The sequence below is a fragment of the Bacillus rossius genome (genome assembly GCF_032445375.1).
Source record: "Bacillus rossius redtenbacheri isolate Brsri chromosome 4 unlocalized genomic scaffold, Brsri_v3 Brsri_v3_scf4_1, whole genome shotgun sequence".
NCBI lineage: Eukaryota > Metazoa > Arthropoda > Insecta > Phasmatodea > Bacillidae > Bacillus > Bacillus rossius.
This window is the reverse complement of record NW_026962010.1, coordinates 26,513,585-26,536,241: the sequence shown is the minus strand read 5'-3', so window position 1 is coordinate 26,536,241 and position 22,657 is coordinate 26,513,585. Positions and strand designations below refer to the sequence as shown.

The 22,657-nt window shown below is 39.9% G+C and overlaps 1 protein-coding gene across 4 annotated transcripts in view; it reads left to right on the top strand.

Annotated features, from left to right (window-relative positions):
• LOC134541652 (centrosomal protein of 78 kDa) overlaps window positions 1–22,657 on the top strand; it is a 125,276-nt gene that overhangs the window by 5,647 nt on the left and 96,972 nt on the right. For all 4 annotated transcript variants that reach the window (XM_063385238.1, XM_063385241.1, XM_063385240.1 and 1 more), the window contains exons 3-4: window positions 3,128–3,188; window positions 7,184–7,434. In XM_063385238.1, coding sequence (XP_063241308.1) covers window positions 3,128–3,188; window positions 7,184–7,434 — 312 coding nt within the window. The remainder of the gene's footprint in view (window positions 1–3,127; window positions 3,189–7,183; window positions 7,435–22,657) is intronic.

Here is a 22,657-nt window from a genome sequence, read left to right as displayed (position 1 = left end):
AATACGTGCTGTGCACTGAAGTGGTAGCTGACACATTGAATTTTGCAGTCTTTCCAGGGAGTTCTTTGATTACAACCATCATATATCTGTTTTCATTATGGCTGGTGTTTCATGTATCCAAGTTTATCGCTGGATCCTGAAAGCTTGATCCTGTGGTACATGATGCATGCTGTTTTAGTTCAGTATGTCAAAAGTTCCTGATGGCATAATCCTATTGGCTTTATCCTGTGGTACATGACAGGGGCGTAGCCAGGGGGGGGGTTTTAGGGGTTCGAACCCCCCCCCTTAGCACCAAATCTTTAATTAATTTCTTATTCATCACTCAAACAAATTTCATATTAAAATTAATAAAATTTTTACCATTACAATATTTAAATTTAAGTACCGAAAACTGCTAAAATAGCACTATTTTACACCTTAAAATCCAAATTTTCCCGTGAGGGGAAGGGGGGGGGGCATGCTTCTTAACACCCCCCATACGCTAATCCTGGCTACGCCACTGGTACATGATGCTTGCTGTTTTAGTTAATTCAGAATGAAAGGTACCTATCTGGGGAAAAAAAATCCAAAAGCATTATTTTTGAGTGGTTACTAATGGTTTTTTTTTATCATATCACAGAATTTGTAACACTTTTAAATTATTTTTTTTTAAAGAATCTTAATAGATTAACACCAATTGTAATCATAACTGTGTTATCCAGAATCAGGTCAGAATAAAATCTTAATCATGTGAGATGGGAACATTTAAACAATTGTATTGTGTTTTGAATGAAGCTGATCAAACCTAATCAACCTCTCACTTCAAACTGATGGCAATATAAAATATTAAAAATTACACAAAACCTACCCGGATCCAGGATTTTGCTTTGGGAGGGGCTTGACCCATCTGAGGCTAGGCTTTATCAAGGCAAACACAAAAATAATAGTGGACCCAGATGCTTTTGGAGGGGGCTCTGGATCCGCTACTGGATACTTATGGTGCCAACTTAAGACTAAACATATTCAAGCATTATCTAATGGAATCATCAAATTGTTTACTAAACATTCAATTAAAGAAAATACAAATAGAGACTATTACTCAATTTTGCTATTTCTAGTGTCTTGGTTATGGAGATGAAGTGACCAGAATCTTTAACAAAGGTAGGTGTTTGGCCGGTGAGTGGTTCAACAATTTTTAGCAGAAAATTTGAAAGTTTTTGGCATGGAGAATTACAAGAGCTGATGATAGGTAGCAAAGGCAGACCGGATTTGTGGATTTTTGGTAGGCCATAAATTCAACGGAATTCTTGTGCTGTATATTTATATGTTGAACATTTTTTTGTCTGTGCTGTCGTCGTGCTGTCAATAATTCTTGTTTAGTTTCATCTTTGGTTCTGTTTGTCTGACATCAGCTGATTCAGTCTTGTTTTCTGTGAATTTATTATCTTCATTTTTTTAATTTTTTTTTTGTATTTCAGAATTTTTCAATGACAAACAGTGTAAAACTGTCCAAAAAACTGCATTAAACTAGAATTTACAGTTGTAGTTTTTTGTATGAGCATTAGCTCTAAAAAAAGAAGAAAATAAACTAAACTATGCATATAAATATAGTGTAAAAAATAAAAGCGTTTGGATAAATGTGATAACTACTTGTACATAATATCTTGAAGCCTTGCAGGAAAATAACTAAGTAATATTAGTAGATATATAAAATAATGTTAGTTTACCTTCATTAAAATAAGCCTCTCTCATCAAGAACTACAAACCATAATTTTTTGGTTCTTGTGCGAAAATTTACTATGTTCAGTTATTGCTGATGAGCTCACTGATGAGTCGTCGGTGGTTGTCAGCCAATGACCTTGTAGACTGGGATTGGGTGACGGCAAGATCTGAGTGTTGTTGGGAGCAGGGGAACATGTCCATGAGTGGCCAGAGGGGTGTTTCCGTTGTAGGTGCAAGGACAGCTCAGAGGGCTGAATGAGGTGACACAGTTGCTAATGGAAGAGAGTATGTGTGTGGAATGACAGGGGGCAAGGATCCAAAGCACGGAAGGGCCAAAGTAGTCGCCATCAGTTGGCTACGACAAACTGAAGGAACTTAATCAGAAACTGAACAGTTTTTGGGACAGAGTGGAAGAATACAGTTGTGGCAGTAGGTACATTGTTGGATGAGGAAATAGGGAGGGTAAATAACAAAGTAAAAGGAGGGATAGGAGCAGGGAAAAACTTACAGGGAACAGGTGAAAGTTTTGGAGGTGGGCATCAGAACAGTCGGGCTGATTGTGGAATGGGGGAGGATATGGTAGAGTAGGAACTGCAGATGATTGTAACGGGCAACCTAAACATACCAGGGATAGTGTGGGACGGTACAAGATGTTTCATGGTGTGAGACCAAAAGACTCAGTTTTGAGTTGTGTAATGGTGAGTGTGTCTACTTGGTGGTAAAGTATGAGAAATGGACAGAGACTTAGGGGCAGTAGGAAGAATATATGGCCTTGCATGTACACTGGATAAGTACTTGCATCCAGCCTAAAACACCAAATATTAAACTCCTTTTAGTAAGGGTTTTGGCAGAACCATTAATCTCTAAAAACATTTACAAGGAAGAGCTATAATTATTTGGGTATGAATATTAGAAAAATGAAAATGGAAAAAATTTACTTAATATTAATTAACATCACAAAACTACAAATTATGATTTAGATGCCATTACATACATTTACCCTGCGTTAATACTTCTTCAGGGAACTTTAACATGTTACACACCATTAACAAGTGATATATAAACTATCAGTCCCTTGATTATTAAAGCATGTACAAACTTAAATAGGAACCAAAATAATATTTCAGATACAGAATTTATCCTTACACTCTATGTAGGCTATATCTATATATTCTGGCATCACAGTATGACTGACAAGGCAAGGGATCGAAGCAAGACAAGTATCATGCAGGGATACCTGGTGCTACTGTCACTAGTCTCTAGGAGTGGAAGATTACAAGTAGTCACTTGTATATATGAGTACTACTTGTGTAATATGTGTTTATTATGTACAATACAAGTATTAAAAATTAAATTGTTAGTTCATGAATGTTTTTGTGTCTGCTAAACATTGAGGGAAAAAACCATGCTTTTGTGTTGTTTTCAGACCAGACGTTGCAAAATTCAGCTAGCCAAAGTGAAAGTGTTACTTGTCCGAGTCGAAGAAGGTGAGCTGTTGTGTTATCTTAAAACATTGCCTTAGAGCAGGGGTCGGCAACCTTTTGAGTCGGAAGAGCCAAAAATTACAATTTACAAAGTTTCAAAGTTTTTAAAGAGCCACAAAAATTTTTCTTGCCAACAATAAATAGTACTTGCATAAATAAAGTTTTTTGATAAGAAAACTAATCTATTTATTCATAAGAAATATTTATTCATATATAAGTAGTGTTTTTTCACAACAAATTAGATAATATATGGTATTATTAGATAATAACTTATTATATATGTAAAAAATTAAAACAATCAAACACTTACTTACAGCACTAACTTGTACTTCAAAAACAATTAATTGCGCAAACACATTCAATGGGAGCGTTGGTTTTGCATGGTTTTAGAAAGAGTGGATAAATTTGGCTCATAACTTGTGGTTTTAAGTTTCAAACACAACTCTAAACTTTCATTTGTTAGTTGGCTTCTTACTTTACATTTAATTATATTCATGCAAGAGAACGCTTGCTCGCACGAATATGTCGATCCGAAGATAGTCAGCACTCCAAATGCCAACTTCTTCACCTCACTGTAGCAATCAGGAAGACTATTCCATGCGTCGAATATGTGCCTCAACTCGCGGCATTTCTTTTAAAGCTGTCAACTTTTGTTGCGTTACGTACATACATTTCTGAACCTCCAACTCTTCCAACTTGCTTTTCAACTATGTAAATTTTCCACTCCACAAAGCTTTACTTTTTAAATCGAATAATTGCATTTCTAGAGATCCAGTATCAACTACAAATGGCTCAATGTGGATTTCGTTACCATTTGTGTTGAGAGGATTTACTATGAATGCTATAGTGTTTTTTTTTTTTGGTTTTGAATTGTTGAAATCTGTCAGCAAATTCATCTTTAATTTTTTTTATAACTGTGCTGAAGTATTTCGTGTCAACAGTTGCACTGGTTTTATCACGATATTGCTTTAGAAATTTAAAATGAAGTAATTTACCGCTCTGAATATCTTCTGCAAAAATAATTAATTTTTCTTCGAAACTAACCAATTCTTCTACCAAAACATAGGCTGGGTTTTCCTTTCCTTGCAGTTTTAGATTCAGCTCATTTAATTTCGCTGTGATATCCAGCATAAAGTAAAATTTTTGCAACCATTTGCCGTCCTCTAATTAGGGTGATTAATGCCTTTTTCATTGAGGAATGTATTTATTTCATTCAAGCACAAAGCAAAACGTTTCAACACATTACCTTTGGAAAGCCATTGCACTTTAATTTGAAGAAGGAGGTCGGAATACTGAGTCTCCATTTCGTTTAAGAATTCTTTAAACTGGCGATGGTAGAGTGCTTTTGACAAGATGCTGTTAACAATCGTGATTACCAAATTCATGACCTCAACTATTTCGGCCAGAAATGTTTGGGCACAAAGTGCTTCTTGGTGTATTATGCAGTGAAACGTAAGAATTTCGTGGTTTATTTTACTCTGAAGAATCGTTGCTGTCCCTTTATTTTTCCCTGTCATACTTCTGGCTCCATCAGTTGCTATTGAAACGATTTTATTTAAATCGATCTTATTATCTTCTAGGCATTTTTGCACGGAATTCGCTATATCTTCCCCTCTAGTTTGTCCCGAGAGTGGTAGAAATCCTAGAAGTTCTTCTTTTGGACCTTGGGAAGACATATACATAACAAAAAGGCAACTTGTGCCGTGTCTTTTATGTCGCAAGACTCATCTATAGCAAGTGATAAGGAAGAAGCCAGTTGAATGTCTTCCACCTGCAAATATGTTACATTTGAAGACATTTTTGCCTTTCTGTCTTGTACTTTTTTAGCGGATAGTGGCAAATCTTTGATTTTTTTCAAGATTTCTGGTTTGTTTTTGAAATCACGAAACAATTCTTCAGATGCACGTATGAAGCAGTCTTTGACATACTCACAATCTGTGAATAGTTTGCCTTTTTTTTTTTTTTTTTTGCGATTTCTAGTGATGCCGCGAAGCTTGCCAGATTAACATTACTTGTAGATTGCGTCCAGTTACTTAACATGGAACTTGATTGCGGTTTTTTGTTTTTGGAGCTCGTCGACAGCTTTTTTTCGTTCTTCACCGGCTGTATATTTACTAGCAAACTGAGTATGTTTTGTAGTGAAGTGTCTCTCTAAATTTAATTTCTTATTGTGTGCGAGTTTTTCGTGGCAAATGAGACAGGTCGGAAGGCCATCTGAGTTGCATATGAAAGCGAACGACTCCGTCCAATCCCGATTGAATTCTCGATGCCCTTCTTCAGTTCTTCTCTTTTTTTTTTTGTAGATGCCATGCTTGCGGTGAAGCTCTAATAAATAATGTTTAAAATTATTATTTAGGTATCAAAAACAGCAGATGACAAGTTTTGCAATTATTTACAATTTTAATAAAAACACTTTCGCGGTAATATCAAAAAGTGTACTTTGTTTCTTTTTTGACACTTCTTATTGACTTCAAAAAAGGAGTTAGGTATCTTATTTAAAAATATGTATAATATGTATATTAAAAATATAATACTTATTATGTTACCTAGCTTTACTTCGGTTTTTTTTATTATTATTATAATATATGTACATACATACCCCTGAGAAGATAATTCGCTTCTAACTCTTCTACTTGAAACAACAAGCTATACGTCACAGCCAAAGCACTGGTGAAGACGCCAAACTGTCTTGCGTCGAAACGAATTAAATCCTACATAGAAACATCAGACGACGGCATCATTCGAGAGATTCCGACGGACCATAGAACAAGGAGGGAGATATAGAAGTGCGACTGATATGTTGGAAACTGAAAACATGTTTGCGCGTCAAGTGGCGCTATCTGTTGGGTGGGCCCGTAAGTACTAGTAAAACGAAAACCTCGGGCAGATGGATAGCTTTAAATTGATAATTTAACTGCTTGATGACATATTGTTTAGTAAAATATAACAAGCGTGGGAAAAAAACAGGCTTAATACTGGTTTGTAATAAAAAAAAAGTATTTTCTGTATAAATAACCTGGCGATGTAGTATTTCTGGTACGGAACTAAAGAGCCACAGCTTCACATCCAAAGAGCCGCATGTGGCTCGCGAGCCGCAGGTTGCCGACCCCTGCCTTAGAGACATGCAAAATAGTTTAGGGAGGTTTTTAATTTCCAGGCTCTATTTAAAAATAATTGAAATTGATATACAGAAGTACAATCTAAGTTTTATTTATTGTTCAACTGTATTCCTAGAAAAATATTAATATAATTATATAATACTTAAATATTTCACAAATTTTATTAATTTTTGCAGTGAAATTTAAATTAGGTTAAATTACTTTCAACTATTATTGTTAGAAAAAATCATGCACTATTTAGATTGCATTAGCAGTTGTAAACTTATTAGTGGTATGATTTTAGCTTAGGCATCTCCCAAACATTACTAACTGTGGTATAAAAATTTAAATAATTCTCACTACGTTTGCATTATCATGAGTGTTAATAAAAAAAAAGTTTGTAAATTGTAAATTATTAACAATAGCAAACATTATTATATTAGTTAGCATTATATACCAAATTGAACTGTAGCCTAATATTCTACAAAAAAAAAATTATTTTAAATTTGAATAATATCTTTTGTCTCAAATTTATACACAAATGTAATCAGCAAAAATGCATAATTATCTGAGACCACTCATAGTGAGGTTTGAATACAGAACCTATGAGTGATTTTGAAGAAGAACTTGCAACACGGATTTGCACACCAGTACATAGATAAAGTATACTACCCGTGTAATGTCGTTTTGGAGGTGGAATAAGGAGTAACAGGAAAGGGTTCTGGCTGGTAAGAATGTCGGTATATTATTCCAGACAGTGTGTGGCAGCAAGGTGCGGAACTAGGGGCATTGGGTATTCCACCCTTACTACGAGGATCGGTGCGCAATGTAGTCTGCTACTGCTAGACTGTAAAAAGAGCAGTGCAGGCAGAGTGTGCTGGCAGGAGTGTTTGTGGGCAGCTTCCAGACTGCGTGTGGGAGCAAGGTGCGGGGCTACGATCGCCGGGTGTTCCACCAGTACTATGAGGAGCTGTGTGCTCGGCGTGGTCTACTGCCGGTGGCATGCTGTAAGGGGCAGTGCAGGAATGGAGTTTTGGACTTGAACGCGGACCGCGTCGGACTAGGCCACTGGGGCCCTTTGCTCAGTGCGCTTTGCGCGGACCGCTCCCTGGAGCACATCACCATCCGCAGCAAGCACCACAACAAGAAAGGTAATGGCATTGCTTTTGTTTGGCCTGTGCATGTGCCTCTTAGTGAGTAAATTTCCATTTGGACAATGCCCTTTTTTTTTTTTTTTTTAATTTTTTAATGGGTTTCGTAATTGTCTTTTGATTACTCTTATATGATAAGTGGATTTAAAGACCTACATGAAATACCTAATTGCTTAATTTTTTCCCGTGAACTATTGTTGCGATATTAACGGGTTAGGTAACCTCTAAATTCAGCAGGTTCAAAGATATGAAACATAGACTTTGTGTACGAGGACTAAAGTATTCAGAATTGTATGAAATTGTTTAAGGATAATAAAAGTGTTATGTCATGAATGAGTGTAAGATGGATTGATTTCAGTAATCAAGTTATGGCATGGGCTTGCCACTGCATTTTATTTCTCTATTAATTGTACTAATGTTTTGATTATTTTAGTAATGTTATTTGTATTTAATTACATTTATAATATTGTTTATTCATTTTATTAGTTAATTATTTAATTTTATTTACTTATGGTAAACTTGACTTTTAAATTGTCAGGTTGGCAATGACTTTTGAAAAACTCTGGAATGAGTTGGAAGCTTGAATAAACATATGCTTTATTTTAGTTTCAGTTGCAACTTTTTAGTGACTTGAAAGTCTGTTTACTACTATCACACATCCTAAACATATTGCCTTTTTTGACTTATTTATCATTCATTTGCTTGATTGTTTTGGCCCATACCCTGTTGCGGTCAGAGTCACGGTAAATGGTCAGGCGGTGTTTGGTAAATTTTAAAGATAAATGTTATGAAGCCGCTTTCAGACACAGGCCCATCCCGAGGATGGGGACAAAAGTTAGTCGCTAGAAGTTACAGCATTGACTTTCAAAGTAATTGACAAAGTATCTAAAATGGTTTTTAAAAATTATTTTATTTAATTATTTTGTTTTTAATGATGTTTAAAACAATTTTTTAAGTATCAGATGTGTTCAGTGAGTTTACTAGCTAGTAAATCACCTGTAAATTCTATTGTTCCTAACAAATTTGCTCAATGTAATTACTCTTAACTAGTTAACTTTTGACTCTTGTCCCTACAGCAAGTGAGCCATAAATTTTCATATTCTCCTGGCTCACCTTTAGATTTAGCATAATTTAAATAAATATTTTAAGTACTTTTTCTGTAGCCTGTTACAGCCTATCAAAATTTTATCCCAGTATTGTACTCTCCTACTTAATTTTTTCTCCGGCCGTTTCATCCACGGGCTCCCACATCGCTCAGGTCCTGATTAAGCATCGTCTCATGTCTCCTTGCTCCTCTGCACGTACGCGAGTGAAATTTCGCGCCCCTTCAGTGCTCCGTGCACGTCCTGCCACACGCTACCTTAGCTTCCGTCAGCCCTCTTAGGCACACCCTTAGCTCAAGCTACAGTTGACTAAAGCAACTTTGGTAGGGTTCGCCGGCACAGGTTACGGTCGGTCCCGACACGCCTCGGGAGTCCTGTAGGCAGCCTTTCCCACTACGCAGCACTACCACCCACCCTTTCCTTTTCCCCTCTATCCATTCCAGATCCTTCCATCTGGATAAACTCCCTCCCGGTCTCTATAACAGACCCCAGGCCGGCGAACGGACAGTTTGCACCATCTCCCGGCGGCACGGTGAACTAAATTACCTTCTCTTAGGCGTCGGAGCGAGCGCTTTGGCGGCCGCGACCCTACTTAATCTAAGTTCCTTTCCTCCCCGACAGAGCTCGCACCAAGAGGGCTCCATAGGGTACAAGCTTACGCTATTCCCCCCCCCCCCCCCCACGGGACTCTTGCGTACCAACACAGAGTCAGTTCCAGTTGTCCCCAACAGAGCGCTCTGCCTTGCACCTCTGAGGCCCCTTTAAGTTAGGCAATTAGCCCTCTTCATATCTTTTTTTTTTGGAGGGCGGAGCAAGTACTCCGCTGGGCTTATTCTAGCCAATCAGAGGCCATTTCTCCCACTCCCTAAGACTCCGGGTCTCTCGCTCGAACTTAACTTCATGTCACCTGGAAGGGCGAGGGATTCTTCCTTCGGCGGTCACCACGATAGCATCTCGCGCCGGAGCTGCATCACCCGCACCGTTTACATATTCAGCCACCGCAACCTAGTTAAGAGAGTTGATCTCTCAAGTTCGGGAGTGTCCCCTAATGTTTATTTTTTTTTTTATTCTTCTGGTTGGCTATTTGCCATTAGTTTAGTCAAGTAGTAATTTTGTATAATGTTTCGCGATGGTTCACTGCGACTACCCGCGCCGTCTCCCTTTGGGGATTGACTTCACTTCACTTCACTTCACTCCAACCCCAGATTGTGGGGTTCAAGACTTGGTTCAAGAAATGTTTCAAGACTCGAGTGAAGTTTCCTTTCAAGACTTAGTCTACCAAATTTACGCCGATCCTTCGGAGATTGAAGCCCAGAACCTCCTAATTATGCTCCGCCAGTGAACAGTCCGCTATGCAACATTTTGAATATGTACTCCAGCACCAATCAAAGCAATTAATGTTTTTTTTTGTCTATTAAATTTATTAATGTTAAATCTATTATGGTTATTTTCATAGTCTCATTTATAAAATGTATCATAAAATTGTAACTAATGACTTCGAATGGCCCGGGCCCCTTTAAAATAATTAATTATTAATTACAATAATTGTAATTTTGTTATTTTTTAAGAACATCTAAATAAGATAATGTAGATTTTAATTAACAATAAAAAGGTTAAATTTTAAGCAAACATATTTGTTTTTCACTTCAAATACGATCCTCCTTCCTAATTCCCATTGTGAGAACTAACTAAAATTTTTTGTTGCTCCCTTGTGTCCACTGAGTATACAGTAGTTACTGTTTCGCCCACTTGATGCAGCTTTCAGAATTTTCATAACTATGAATAAAGTTTCTTTAACTACACAAGGGGCACACAAGTAAAGTTGAAGTCTATTTTACTTTCTCGTTAATTGCTTGCTATTTGTATGTTTTGATTGGTTGTTGAAGTCTTGTTTAGACTTAAGTATGAAAATGAATGTAGCTATTTTAGTTTTATATTAATTTTTTTACAAATATAGTAAAAAAAATTGAGGAACAGTCAAAGTTAAATGGTATAAGAAAAAAATATTAATGCAAAAACTTTTGTAAACAAGAATGCAAGTTTTACTCACTCTTGTGTTACATACAACACTGAACTAATGATAAAAAGCTCACATCTGCACAACAAATAGCTAGTTAACTGACTTGGAGAAGAGTGTTGTCTTGGAATAACACTTTTCTGTAAGAAAGCGTGTTCTTTGAAGAGGGTTTTCTCATAAGAGCATTGAGTCAGAAGAGCATGGTTCCACATAAGCACTGTCCCAGTTGAGCATTTACCTCAAAATGTTGTTGTCTTGGAAGTGTGTGGTCTTGGAAGAGCGTTGTGTCAGTAAAGCGTGGTTCCAGATGAGCATTGTCCCAGAAGAGCATTTTCCAGACAGTTGTAGTCTTAGAAGAGTATTAGCTCAGAAGATCATGGTTTCAGATGAGTATTGTTCTAGAAGAGCATTTTCTTAGAAGATTGTGGTTTCAGAACAGCATTGTCTTGGAAGAGCATGGTCCCAGAAAAGCATTTTGTCAGAAGATTGTTTTGTCAGAAGGGCATTTTCACAGAAAAGCAGTGTCTCAGAAAAGAGGTGTCACAAGAGTAGTGTCTCGGAAGAGCATTGCTCAGAAGAGTTTTATCTCAGAAGAGCATGGTTCCAGGTGAGCGTTGTCCCAGAATAGCATTTGTTCACAAGGATTGTAGAATAAAGTGTGTACACATTTGCGAGCTGACTCCAAACCAAATTGTTTGCAAACTGCTTGTTAAAATTATTTTGGCAACTGTCTTCCAACGATTCATAGAAAATCAACGAACCAACTGAAAACCATCAGCAGTTATTTAATCAGCGACCTTTTCGTGTACTAAAACCATGACTTTGCATGAAGAAAATTCCCTTGTTTTGGTCCACAGATATTTTCATCTCTGAACCTTTTCCCCTTTAGGAAGCTTTTAATTTGTATATAAAATAGCCCTTATATTTAGGATCTGATAGAAAAAAAATTATTTGTATAAATATTTATCTGTTTTAGTGAATTTATTTTGTCAACTCCATGATTAAATTAAAAAAAAAAAAACCTGGAACAAACTCATTAGGCACGTGAAGATAAAATAGGCCACTTTCAGTGCACAACATAATTTCACCCGGCCTGCTTGAATAATCTTTCAACACAGAATTGTTACTAACCATCTTTGTTTGTATTATGCATAAAAAAAATTGTCAGCAGTTACTGTTATAAATTCATGATATTATAACAGAAACATAAAAATTACATTAATTTACATTTTTAAAATCCATATATTGTTTAATAGCATTTCTTACCTACAGTTGTATTTTTTGTAAATACGTACAAGTTTTAACAGAATTTTAATTTTTTTGTTTCATTATTGCATGCTACAAAGTCCATCTCAATCATGAGAACTAGTGGCTCGCAAATGTACAAGCACCATAAGAAGAGCTTTGTCTCAAAATATTGTCGTTCCAGATGAGTGTTGTCCGAAAAGAGCATTTACTCAAAACATTTTTAGTCACAGAAGAGTTTTTTTCCACATAAAATTATATTTACTTATTTATTTATTTTCCACATATGCCCTTGAGTGGTTCTGCTGTGATCAAAGCATAAGTGTAACTTTTTTGATCCTAGCAATCCCAGAATGTTGTACTTATGAATATTTTAGTTTTATTAAAATTGTTTGTCATTTGCCACCAGAAATTTTCAATATAACTCTATTGGTAATCAATTGTGATTGAATTTTCACTTGATGTGTTGAAGTTTAGTATTGTTATTACTAATCAACTAGTAGAAACTGTTTAGTTGGTCAGAAAAACTGACAGGAGGTGGTTTGCCGTGAGCAGTTGGTGAGAAGATCACAAGCAGTTTGTTCCACGCATAATGACGGAGGGGTGTGTCCTCATTGTATTGTTCATGTCTGTGTGTGTTGTGCCGTTAATTAGTAATTTCGACACGATATATTTTAAATTTTTATTATGATTTTAAATTTTTTTTGTGTGGAAATTTTATTTGCTCTACTATAGTGTGATTTTACTTTGTTAGTCTGGTGTACTCCTCTGAGTTAAACTTTGTCTCAGTGCTCTGAAGCCCCTTTCCCATCGGCGTATCGGATATTTTGCTGGCCTAATCCCTGACTGGCAGACAGCTTACCATTTCCCCCGCCTTCAGTCACGCCTCAAGCCTGTAATATCATTTCTCTTCGTGACCCTAACTGCATAGACAAGCCTGTAGCCTGCAGGCGACCAGTTCTCAGAGACGAGCTGAGATTGGCCTTTTTCATCACGTATTAGTGTTATGTTCGCCCCTCTGCAGCCACGACGGGGCGTAGATTCCCAGCAGCGTTGCATTTTACCCTCCCCCCCCCTTCTCAGTTCCAAGTAAGACCAATGACCGGTCGTAACCCCCTGGGCAACAGTGACCGTTCTCAAGGTCTACTCGCAAAAACGAGTGCGCTAAAACTGATCACAAGCGCTACCTAGCGACCAAGTCGCGAACTTCTCCGCTAGCCTACCCTCTAGGGCACCAGAGAGCAGCACCTGCTTTCCCTTGAGTTATATGGACGCCAGGCGCGAGTCGATTGTTTTCAACTCAGACCCCTCCGACAGAGTTCTCTACTATCGCCCAGTGATGCCAACTTCAAAACTGCTGCCAGAGTTTTTTTTCCGCCCGCATTCGGGCAAGTTCGGAATCTTTCGGCGGCCCAGACCTCCCTCCACCTGTAAGAGCCGGCGGGCACTTTTAATTACGAGACGCGGTTTGCCGCGACACAGATCTACTCGCGTCGCGTCTGCAGACAGATCTCCAGCGAGTATCGGCGAATCGGCAGACTCTGCAAGACTTCATCCGACCGCTAACGACTATGTAGTCGCTTTGTATAAGGGATGCTATCCCTCAAGTCTATCCTAGTAGATTAGTCTGTCTGCATAGTTTAATTATTTGCCTTCGAAATTTTTCTCTTTTAATTGTTATCATGAAGAAATCATCCGCGTCCTGCCGCGCAATTCGCGAGCTCCAGACCCTGGCTGACTCCACGACTGCAGCGTGCTGGGCAACTCCCCTGTTTTGGTGAGTGATAATTCGCGACCCCCCCTTTTTTTTCCCTTTAAATTTTTTTTGGGCATTTTCTGCTCCATAGACTGCCTGTATACAAGTTCTAATCAGTTTTGATTTGGACTTTTGCAGACAGGGTCGATGACAGGGAGAGACTGATTGCTCCCATCTCGTGGCCCCCCCCTCCTGTTCCGTGGGTCACATTAGAAGAAACGTTTCTACTACCCGACGTGATCGTTTGAAGACCCCGGGTGGTAATGTAAATTCAACATTTCCCCCTTACCTAGCTACGAACTATCTTAAGCGGATGACCAACCCACCAGCGACCAGTGTTTTTCTCAAGAACATGTAGAACGAATAGAACTAATTATCAATGTAATCATCGGATCCATCCAATTTTGGGTGTGAAACTCATAATGCAAATGTTTATATTTCAAACTAAGAATGTAAATTGTTTTAAATAATCGCGGGCCGGCCCCTTTTCGTTTTCTTTTGTTTTTTTTTAATCTTTGAAACTTGTTAAAACCTTTTGTATGTAAAATAATGGAAACAAGATAATTCATCAGGGCAAATAAAACAGGGAAACTATAGATCAAGTTAATCGTGTAGTTTTTATTTATTGATTTTAACGATCCACACCAACTTCCTCCTTGCTTGTTACAGGAAGTTCCTAAATTTTGTTTGTTCCCTACCTCGTGCCGCCTCTGGTAAATTTATTTATTTAACTTATTTTTTTTATCCAGCAAGTTTCCAAGGCTCTTTTTAATTAATTCAAAACAATTCAATTTTGAGGCACGAGGGGTGTTACAACTTGGTAGCAGAGCATGGTTTCCTTGGTCTATAGGCATACCTGAATAATATAAGCATATCTAAAATAAAAATAAAAGTACAAAAAAATTTTTTTAAAATTAATTTTTGATAATAGCAATTTTGTAATAATATTGTAAACTGATCGCTGGTACACCCCCTAGTTATAATGAGTTAAATTTTTAAAATTTATCTTGAGTTAAATTCCCAGCGCGTAGCGCGCGAGACGTCCTTCAGCCAGCCAGCTGTCCCCCCCCCCCCACCGCGCGTTCCCGAACGTGCTGTTGACAAGGCCGTAGACATCCCCCCCTCCCCTGCACCCCGGGCGACCGGCGGTGTTATCATATCTCGTTCGTGTCTGAGGCTCGCGCACACACACACACACACACACACACACACACACACACACACACACACACACACACACACACACACACACACACACACACACACCCACACCTTGTTCCCGCAAGTCCCGGAGGTCGCTTACCTCTGAGAGAGACGCCAACAGACGTACCAACTTATTTGTCTGCCGGCAGCAATAGTTAACTTTTTGTATTCTGGGCACATACTTCCGACCCGTCGGAGCAACTACGATATTATTAAGCTAAGTTAAATTAAGAGTGTCTTGTGTAGAATTTAAGGTACTGTTTCAACCATAGTTTTAAGCCTTTGTTGGTTGACCAATCAACGTAAATTTTTGTATATGTTTTGCTGTCCTCGTAAGACTGGACCAAGCGCCACCTAAGAAAGGGACACAATGCTCACGCCGGAGTATCTCCTCCGTGACGAGCTGGAGTACGAACTCCGATTTCGAGGTTTGTCAATCCTCGGTAACATGGGCATGCTTCGGAGAAGATTCCGAGCTGCGTGTGCCGAAGAAATTCAACCACAAGTCACTAATCTCGCTGACTTGGACTCTTTGGAGGAATTTAACTGTGTTTGTAGTAAATTTCAGGAACTCCACAGTTACACTAATTCTGTACGAGACGAGACAAATAGAAACAACATCTTACGTGCGCTAACTCGCTTGAGTCATATTGGCACGAGATTTACCAACCTCACAATAGTAGCCACCAAAAAATTAAATGGGATCTACCAAAAGGAGATTGAGAAATGTAGGCAACAGATTCCTGGTCTAAATTTCCAATTGCGGAGCAAACTAGCCGCAATCGACCAAAGAATACTTGAACCCGTAGAGGCAGTGGCAGGAGGAGTAACTGACAGTCAAGTACAGGAACCCCCAAAACAAATGCACCCTGGAGGCAGTCCAGTCCCTACCCCACCTCCTTTACCCTCCCCACCACCCTCACCCCCAGTGACATCACGTCGCCGGGCATTGACTTCGACATTCACACCATCTCATTTTCCATCTGCGACTGTCATGGCGACTGGTACTCACCCGAGCACCAATGTCACCTTCGCCTATCCTATGCATTCGCTCTCAGCTCATCCTGTTTACATGCCCCAACCCATATACCTACCCTCCACCTCACCTGCCATTTTCAACCCCTATCATGAATTCCGGTCAGCCTTCTCATCCCTCCATACCTCTCCGGAAGCCCTTCCCACCTCCTCGGCCAGTGGAAGGTCAGTTTCGCCACTGATAGCCTTTCCTTCCACCCTGGCAGCTACGCTACCACAACCAGCCCCTGTGCACCCTGGTGGCAGGATAGAATCACAACTTCCTTACCCCAGCCCCGCCACCACATACCTGCCATTGGGCCCGCAGGTATACCAACTTCAAAACCAAACTCAACCTCCACCAGTCACACCTCACGCCTCTAATCTAGCACCGAACCCAGTACCTGTGGTTCCTACCTTCAATCAGACAACTGGAGGTAGTTTCTACGCTAAGATACCAAATCCCGTTGAAAGACTGCTGGCTAATTTTAAGGAAACCACAGGTTTGGAGCCCAGGAGCCTAATCGACTTCCTAAAGAACTTGTTCAAAATCAAACAAAAGGCAAACCTTCCAGACAGGGAACTCCTAGAAGTTATTTTCCCCTTTACACAACCACCCTTGAGCGAGCGAGTGACGCTCGCCATTGAGCAAAATTATTCTTTTGATCAATTTCACAAAGATATACTAAATTATTTTATTCCAGCCCGTTTGATGACCAACATCAGGTTGGAATGGTACAACAGGCTACAACAAAGAAATGAAGCCTTACCTAATTACATAGCAGACATCAAACTAGCCGCTCAAATTCTTCGGTTGAGAGTGTCTGAGAGTGAGATAGTCTCTAACATACTTGATGGAATTAACCCTCAAGAAAGATCGCGGGCAGTTTTTCAGGCCCGACCACAAAATTTTGCCGAGCTTGATCGCTTGTGCATCTCCAACACAAATGTAGAATACGCAGACCACCAGCGAAATCGAGAAGCTAATGTCTACGCCCACAACAATACCAGAATAACAGAAAATAAGCAGCAGTATTATAACAAAAATTCGCAACACAAAAACAGCAATGAACAAGTCGCTAAGCCTCAAAATAAAGATGAACGGATACCTGTCTGCAGGTACTGCAAAAAACCCGGGCACTACATTGAACAGTGTCGCGCAAAAAACTATCGCCCAAACTATCAAAATTCGCGTGATTCAAAAAACGTGTAAATCGCTGGCCAGAAAAAATTCTTTCTGAGCCAGCCGCCCAAACAACAGTTAGAAATTTTTCCCTTCAAACCGGCCCTAATGCCAAATTCGACCAAAAACTTCAACAAAACACAGCTTCCCCACACAGAAAAAAAAAAAAACTAAGAAAACAAAAACAAAGGCGAGCTAAGAAAGACAAAGCCCGCCAAGACAAGCAAACGGAAAACTGTAACACGTCTAGGCCTATGTGCAGACAATGTAATTGTCCGCGAACCACGGACAAAAGAACATGTCATAATATTCTAGCTAATATACCCACAGTTTTGCCCTACGCCAACACAATAATTGGAAAACAAGAAGTTCCAGGCCTAATAGATACTGGATCCGTGCGATCATTCGTGTCAGGCCAGCTATTCAGGAAATTACAACAAGACCGTTTGACTCAGAAGGTAGAGCCAATAAAAATAAAGTGTTTTACAGCGGCTGAACAGCCTTTGAAGGTAAATCGTATTGTTTTTGTTAAAGTAAAAATCAATTTGTTTTCTTGGTCTTTCCCATTCTTAGTAGGAGATGATTTGGCCACAGATTTAATTTTTGGTTCCGATTTTATTGCAAAAACAGGCATGATAATTGATTTGAAAGCACGAAGAATTCACTTTAAATTTAACAACCAAGTTTTTGTTTCTTTTGTGTCACCTGACGCAAAATTTCAGAGCAAAGTAAATGCCATTCACACAGAGGCTAAAGGTGATAATAACATTTCACTAACCCATCTTAACTTTGAACAGAAACGAGAAATAGAGAAGTTATGCAGTAACTTTCCCGACGTTTTGAGTGAAAAATTAGGGCGCACCCATCTCACCCAATATGAAATTAAGCTCTTGGACAAAACCCCAGTTAGGTGTCACCCTTACCAATTATTAGGACCTAAAATACAGATAATGCGGGATCACATACAAAATTTATTGGACAAAGATGTTATCGAACCTTCCACTTCCAGTTTCGCCTCCCCGGCATTTTTAGTACCCAAGGACCAAGGCCAAGGTCACCGCATGGTGGTCGATTTCCGCCGCGTAAATCGGCAAATTGAAGTAGAGATGACGCCATTACCAGACCTAAATTCGGCATGTCACTGGTTTAGTAAAGCCAAATTTTTCAGTGTCTTTGACCTAAATTCGGCCTATCATCAAATACCACTAACACCAGAGTCAAAACACGTCACAAGTTTCTGCATTCCGTGGAATCTGTATCAATACAAGGTAGTACCCTTTGGCCTAGCCACAGGCGCCCAAGTGTTAACACGCCTTCTAGACCAAATTTTCGGCGACCTGAAATTCAAATTTGTTTTTAATTATCTTGATGATGTCGTTGTTTATTCAGAATCTTTTGAAGAGCATATGGCTCATTTGCAAGAAGTCCTTAAGCGACTACGTAAATCCGGCCTCACTGTTAATACAAAGAAGGTGAAATTTGCAGTGCAGGAAATTTCTTTCCTCGGACACCTGATTTCAAGTCGAGGAGTGACCATTGACCCTAATCGCACACAAGCGATAAAGGATTTCCAACCCCCTAAAGATGCGAAGGGCATTTCCAGGTTTATTGGCATGGCAAATTTTTACGCCAAATTCATACCTAACTTTGCTGAGCATGCAGCACCACTGAATGCTCTACGTAAAAAAAATTCCGTTTTCAATTGGGGTCCAGAACAGGACAAAGCTTTTGATTTTCTAAAACATGCAATAGCTAGCCCTCCAGTACTTAGAATGGCTGATTTCAGTAAACCTTTTATTTTGCAAACCGATGCATCCAGTGTGGCCATTGGGGCCGTGTTGTCACAAGAATTCGATGGCTGCAGGCAACCTATAGCTTTCGCCTCCCGCACCCTAACACACCAGGAGAGGAAAGCCTCCTCGGTATACGAACTTGAGTGCCTTGCCGTAGTTTTCGGCATAGATAAGTTCCGGCCCTATTTGGAACACAAAGAATTCCTACTAGAAACCGACAACCAGGCCCTTGCTTGGCTTCTAGCCCATCCGAAGCAACTAGGTAAATTAGGTCGGTGGATTGTAAAAATTGCATCTCTCAAATTCAGCATCCAACATATTCGTGGTTCACAGAACATCGTGGCAGATACTCTTTCTCGAATGTTTGAGAATCCTTCCAACTCCGAGATTCAGGAAAACAATCCTATGGCCTGCCACGCATTGCTCACAGATTTTCCGCTAGCCTTTTCGGATTTACGATCCCACCAAAATTCGGACCCGCAACTGTCTGACATAATTGCGCAAATAAACTCAGGTTCACCCCCAAAATACCACAAACTATCTAAGGGAATTCTTTATCGAAGAACTCAGCAATGTAAGAATTTTAAAATAGCCTTACCTCAAAATCTCAGGGACATGATTTTTCAATATTATCACTCATCACCTTTAGGCGCAATTTAGGCATTTTCAAAACTATTGAAAACATCCGCAAGCATTTCATCTGGGACGGAATGCATAAAGACATAACCCAGAGGGTCAAATTATGCAAGTTGTGCAATTTGAGCAAACCTGCCCAGAAAACACAATTCGGATTTTTGAGTTCCGATGTGGCCGAAAGGCCCATGCAAAAACTTTTCATTGATTTTGTGGGACCCTTCCCAAGGTCAAAAGACGGAAATTCGATGCTTCTAGTATGCGTAGATGCATTCTCAAAATTTGTGTGGCTAATCCCTGTTAGAAGAGCCACGGCCGAAATCACCATTCGAGCCCTCCAAAATTATATTTTCAAAATATCCGGGGTACCTTCCATTATTGTTTCCGATAATGCCACAAACTTTAAATCGACTCAGTTCAAAAACATGTGTTTTTCACACGGGATTCAGCATGTGACCACGACTCCCTACTACCCCCAGCCTTCGCATGCGGAGCGTTTCAACCGAAACCTCCGGTCTGCCTTAATAGCATTCCATGCGAACTCGCAGGATAGGTGGGATTCCAATCTCGTGTGGTTGCAAATGGCTTTCAATTCCGCCAGACATGAAAGTCACAAAACAACACCGTTTGAACTCATGTTTACATACCAGCCCAACACCCCACTCTCTAATCAATGGACGTTAAAAGAGTTACTGCCAGACGACCCCAGGAACATTAAGGAAGTCTGGAGTAGAGCTCGTAAAAATCTGAACTTGGCCCACGAGGCAAGCAGGCAAAAATATAACAAAAAACGCTATCCCAATCCCTACAGAGTAGGAGATTTAGTGTTGTGCAGAGCACACACACTCAGCAAGGCGATCGACAAAAGGTCAGCCAAGCTTTCATATCGTTGGAATGGCCCCTGGCAGATCCAGCGATACCTCACGCCAGTCACGGTCGCGTTAGCCGACCCCAGCTCCGGCGAATATCGCGAGCGCGCACACATTTCTCAGTTGAAGAAAGTACACCCCAACCTAAAATGAGGGCACTCTTCACTGTATTTCTTTATACAAGGAACAGCGTTCCTACTACGGCATGCCATACTCAACCAACGTGTTGATATAAAAAAAAAAAAAAAAACCTAGGTCATAATCATAAGTAAAATAAAAATCCATGGTACTAGTTTATAAGATGTTTAAGTTAAGAAGTGTTACACTAAGTTGTCTAGTTCAATAAGTTATCTGTAAGTTTTAGCCTTTAGTTAAACACGTAAGAATTGTTAGCCATTGTAAGTAGTTTACTACAGTAGATCCTGGTACAGGGTAAGTTTCTGGAACCCAGGTTTTTGGTGGCTCAAGTGGGCCACCCTGACTCCGTCTTTCAGGGGGGAAGTATGTGCCGTTAATTAGTAATTTCGACACGATATATTTTAAATTTTTATTATGATTTTAAATTTTTTTTTGTGTGGAAATTTTATTTGCTCTACTATAGTGTGATTTTACTTTGTTAGTCTGGTGTACTCCTCTGAGTTAAACTTTGTCTCAGTGCTCTGAAGCCCCTTTCCCATCGGCGTATCGGATATTTTGCTGGCCTAATCCCTGACTGGCAGACAGCTTACCATTTCCCCCGCCTTCAGTCACGCCTCAAGCCTGTAATATCATTTCTCTTCGTGACCCTAACTGCATAGATAAGCCTGTAGCCTGCAGGCGACCAGTTCTCAGAGACGAGCTGAGATTGGCCTTTTTCATCACGTATTAGTGTTATGTTCGCCCCTCTGCAGCCACGACGGGGCGTAGATTCCCAGCAGCGTTGCATTTTACCCTCCCCCCCCCTTCTCAGTTCCAAGTAAGACCAATGACCGGTCGTAACCCCCTGGGCAACAGTGACCGTTCTCAAGGTCTACTCGCAAAAACGAGTGCGCTAAAACTGATCACAAGCGCTACCTAGCGACCAAGTCGCGAACTTCTCCGCTAGCCTACCCTCTAGGGCACCAGAGAGCAGCACCTGCTTTCCCTTGAGTTATATGGACGCCAGGCGCGAGTCGATTGTTTTCAACTCAGACCGCTCCGACAGAGTTCTCTACTATCGCCCAGTGATGCCAACTTCAAAACTCCTGCCAGAGTTTTTTTTCCGCCCGCATTCGGGCAAGTTCGGAATCTTTCGGCGGCCCAGACCTCCCTCCACCTGTAAGAGCCGGCGGGCACTTTTAATTACGAGACGCAGTTTGCCGCGACACAGATCTACTCGCGTCGCGTCTGCAGACAGATCTCCAGCGAGTATCGGCGAATCGGCAGACTCTGCAAGACTTCATCCGACCGCTAACGACTATGTAGTCGCTTTGTATAAGGGATGCTATCCCTCAAGTCTATCCTAGTAGATTAGTCTGTCTGCATAGTTTAATTATTTGCCTTCGAAATTTTTCTCTTTTAATTGTTATCATGAAGAAATCATCCGCGTCCTGCCGCGCAATTCGCGAGCTCCAGACCCTGGCTGACTCCACGACTGCAGCGTGCTGGGCAACTCCCCTGTTTTGGTGAGTGATAATTCGCGACCCCCCCTTTTTTTTCCCTTTAAATTTTTTTTGGGCATTTTCTGCCCCATAGACTGCCTGTATACAAGTTCTAATCAGTTTTGATTTGGACTTTTGCAGACAGGGTCGATGACAGGGAGAGACTGATTGCTCCCATCTCGTGGCCCTCCCCCCTCCTGTTCCGTGGGTCACATTAGAAGAAACGTTTCTACTACCCGACGTGATCGTTTGAAGACCCCGGGTGGTAATGTAAATTCAACATTTCCCCCTTACCTAGCTACGAACTATCTTAAGCGGATGACCAACCCACCAGCGACCAGTGTTTTTCTCAAGAACATGTAGAACGAATAGAACTAATTATCAATGTAATCATCGGATCCATCCAATTTTGGGTGTGAAACTCATAATGCAAATGTTTATATTTCAAACTAAGAATGTAAATTGTTTTAAATAATCGCGGGCCGGCCCCTTTTCGTTTTCTTTTGTTTTTTTTTAATCTTTGAAACTTGTTAAAACCTTTTGTATGTAAAATAATGGAAACAAGATAATTCATCAGGGCAAATAAAACAGGGAAACTATAGATCAAGTTAATCGTGTAGTTTTTATTTATTGATTTTAACGATCCACACCAACTTCCTCCTTGCTTGTTACAGGAAGTTCCTAAATTTTGTTTGTTCCCCACCTCGTGCCGCCTCTGGTAAATTTATTTATTTAACTTATTTTTTGTATCCAGCAAGTTTCCAAGGCTCTTTTTAATTAATTCAAAA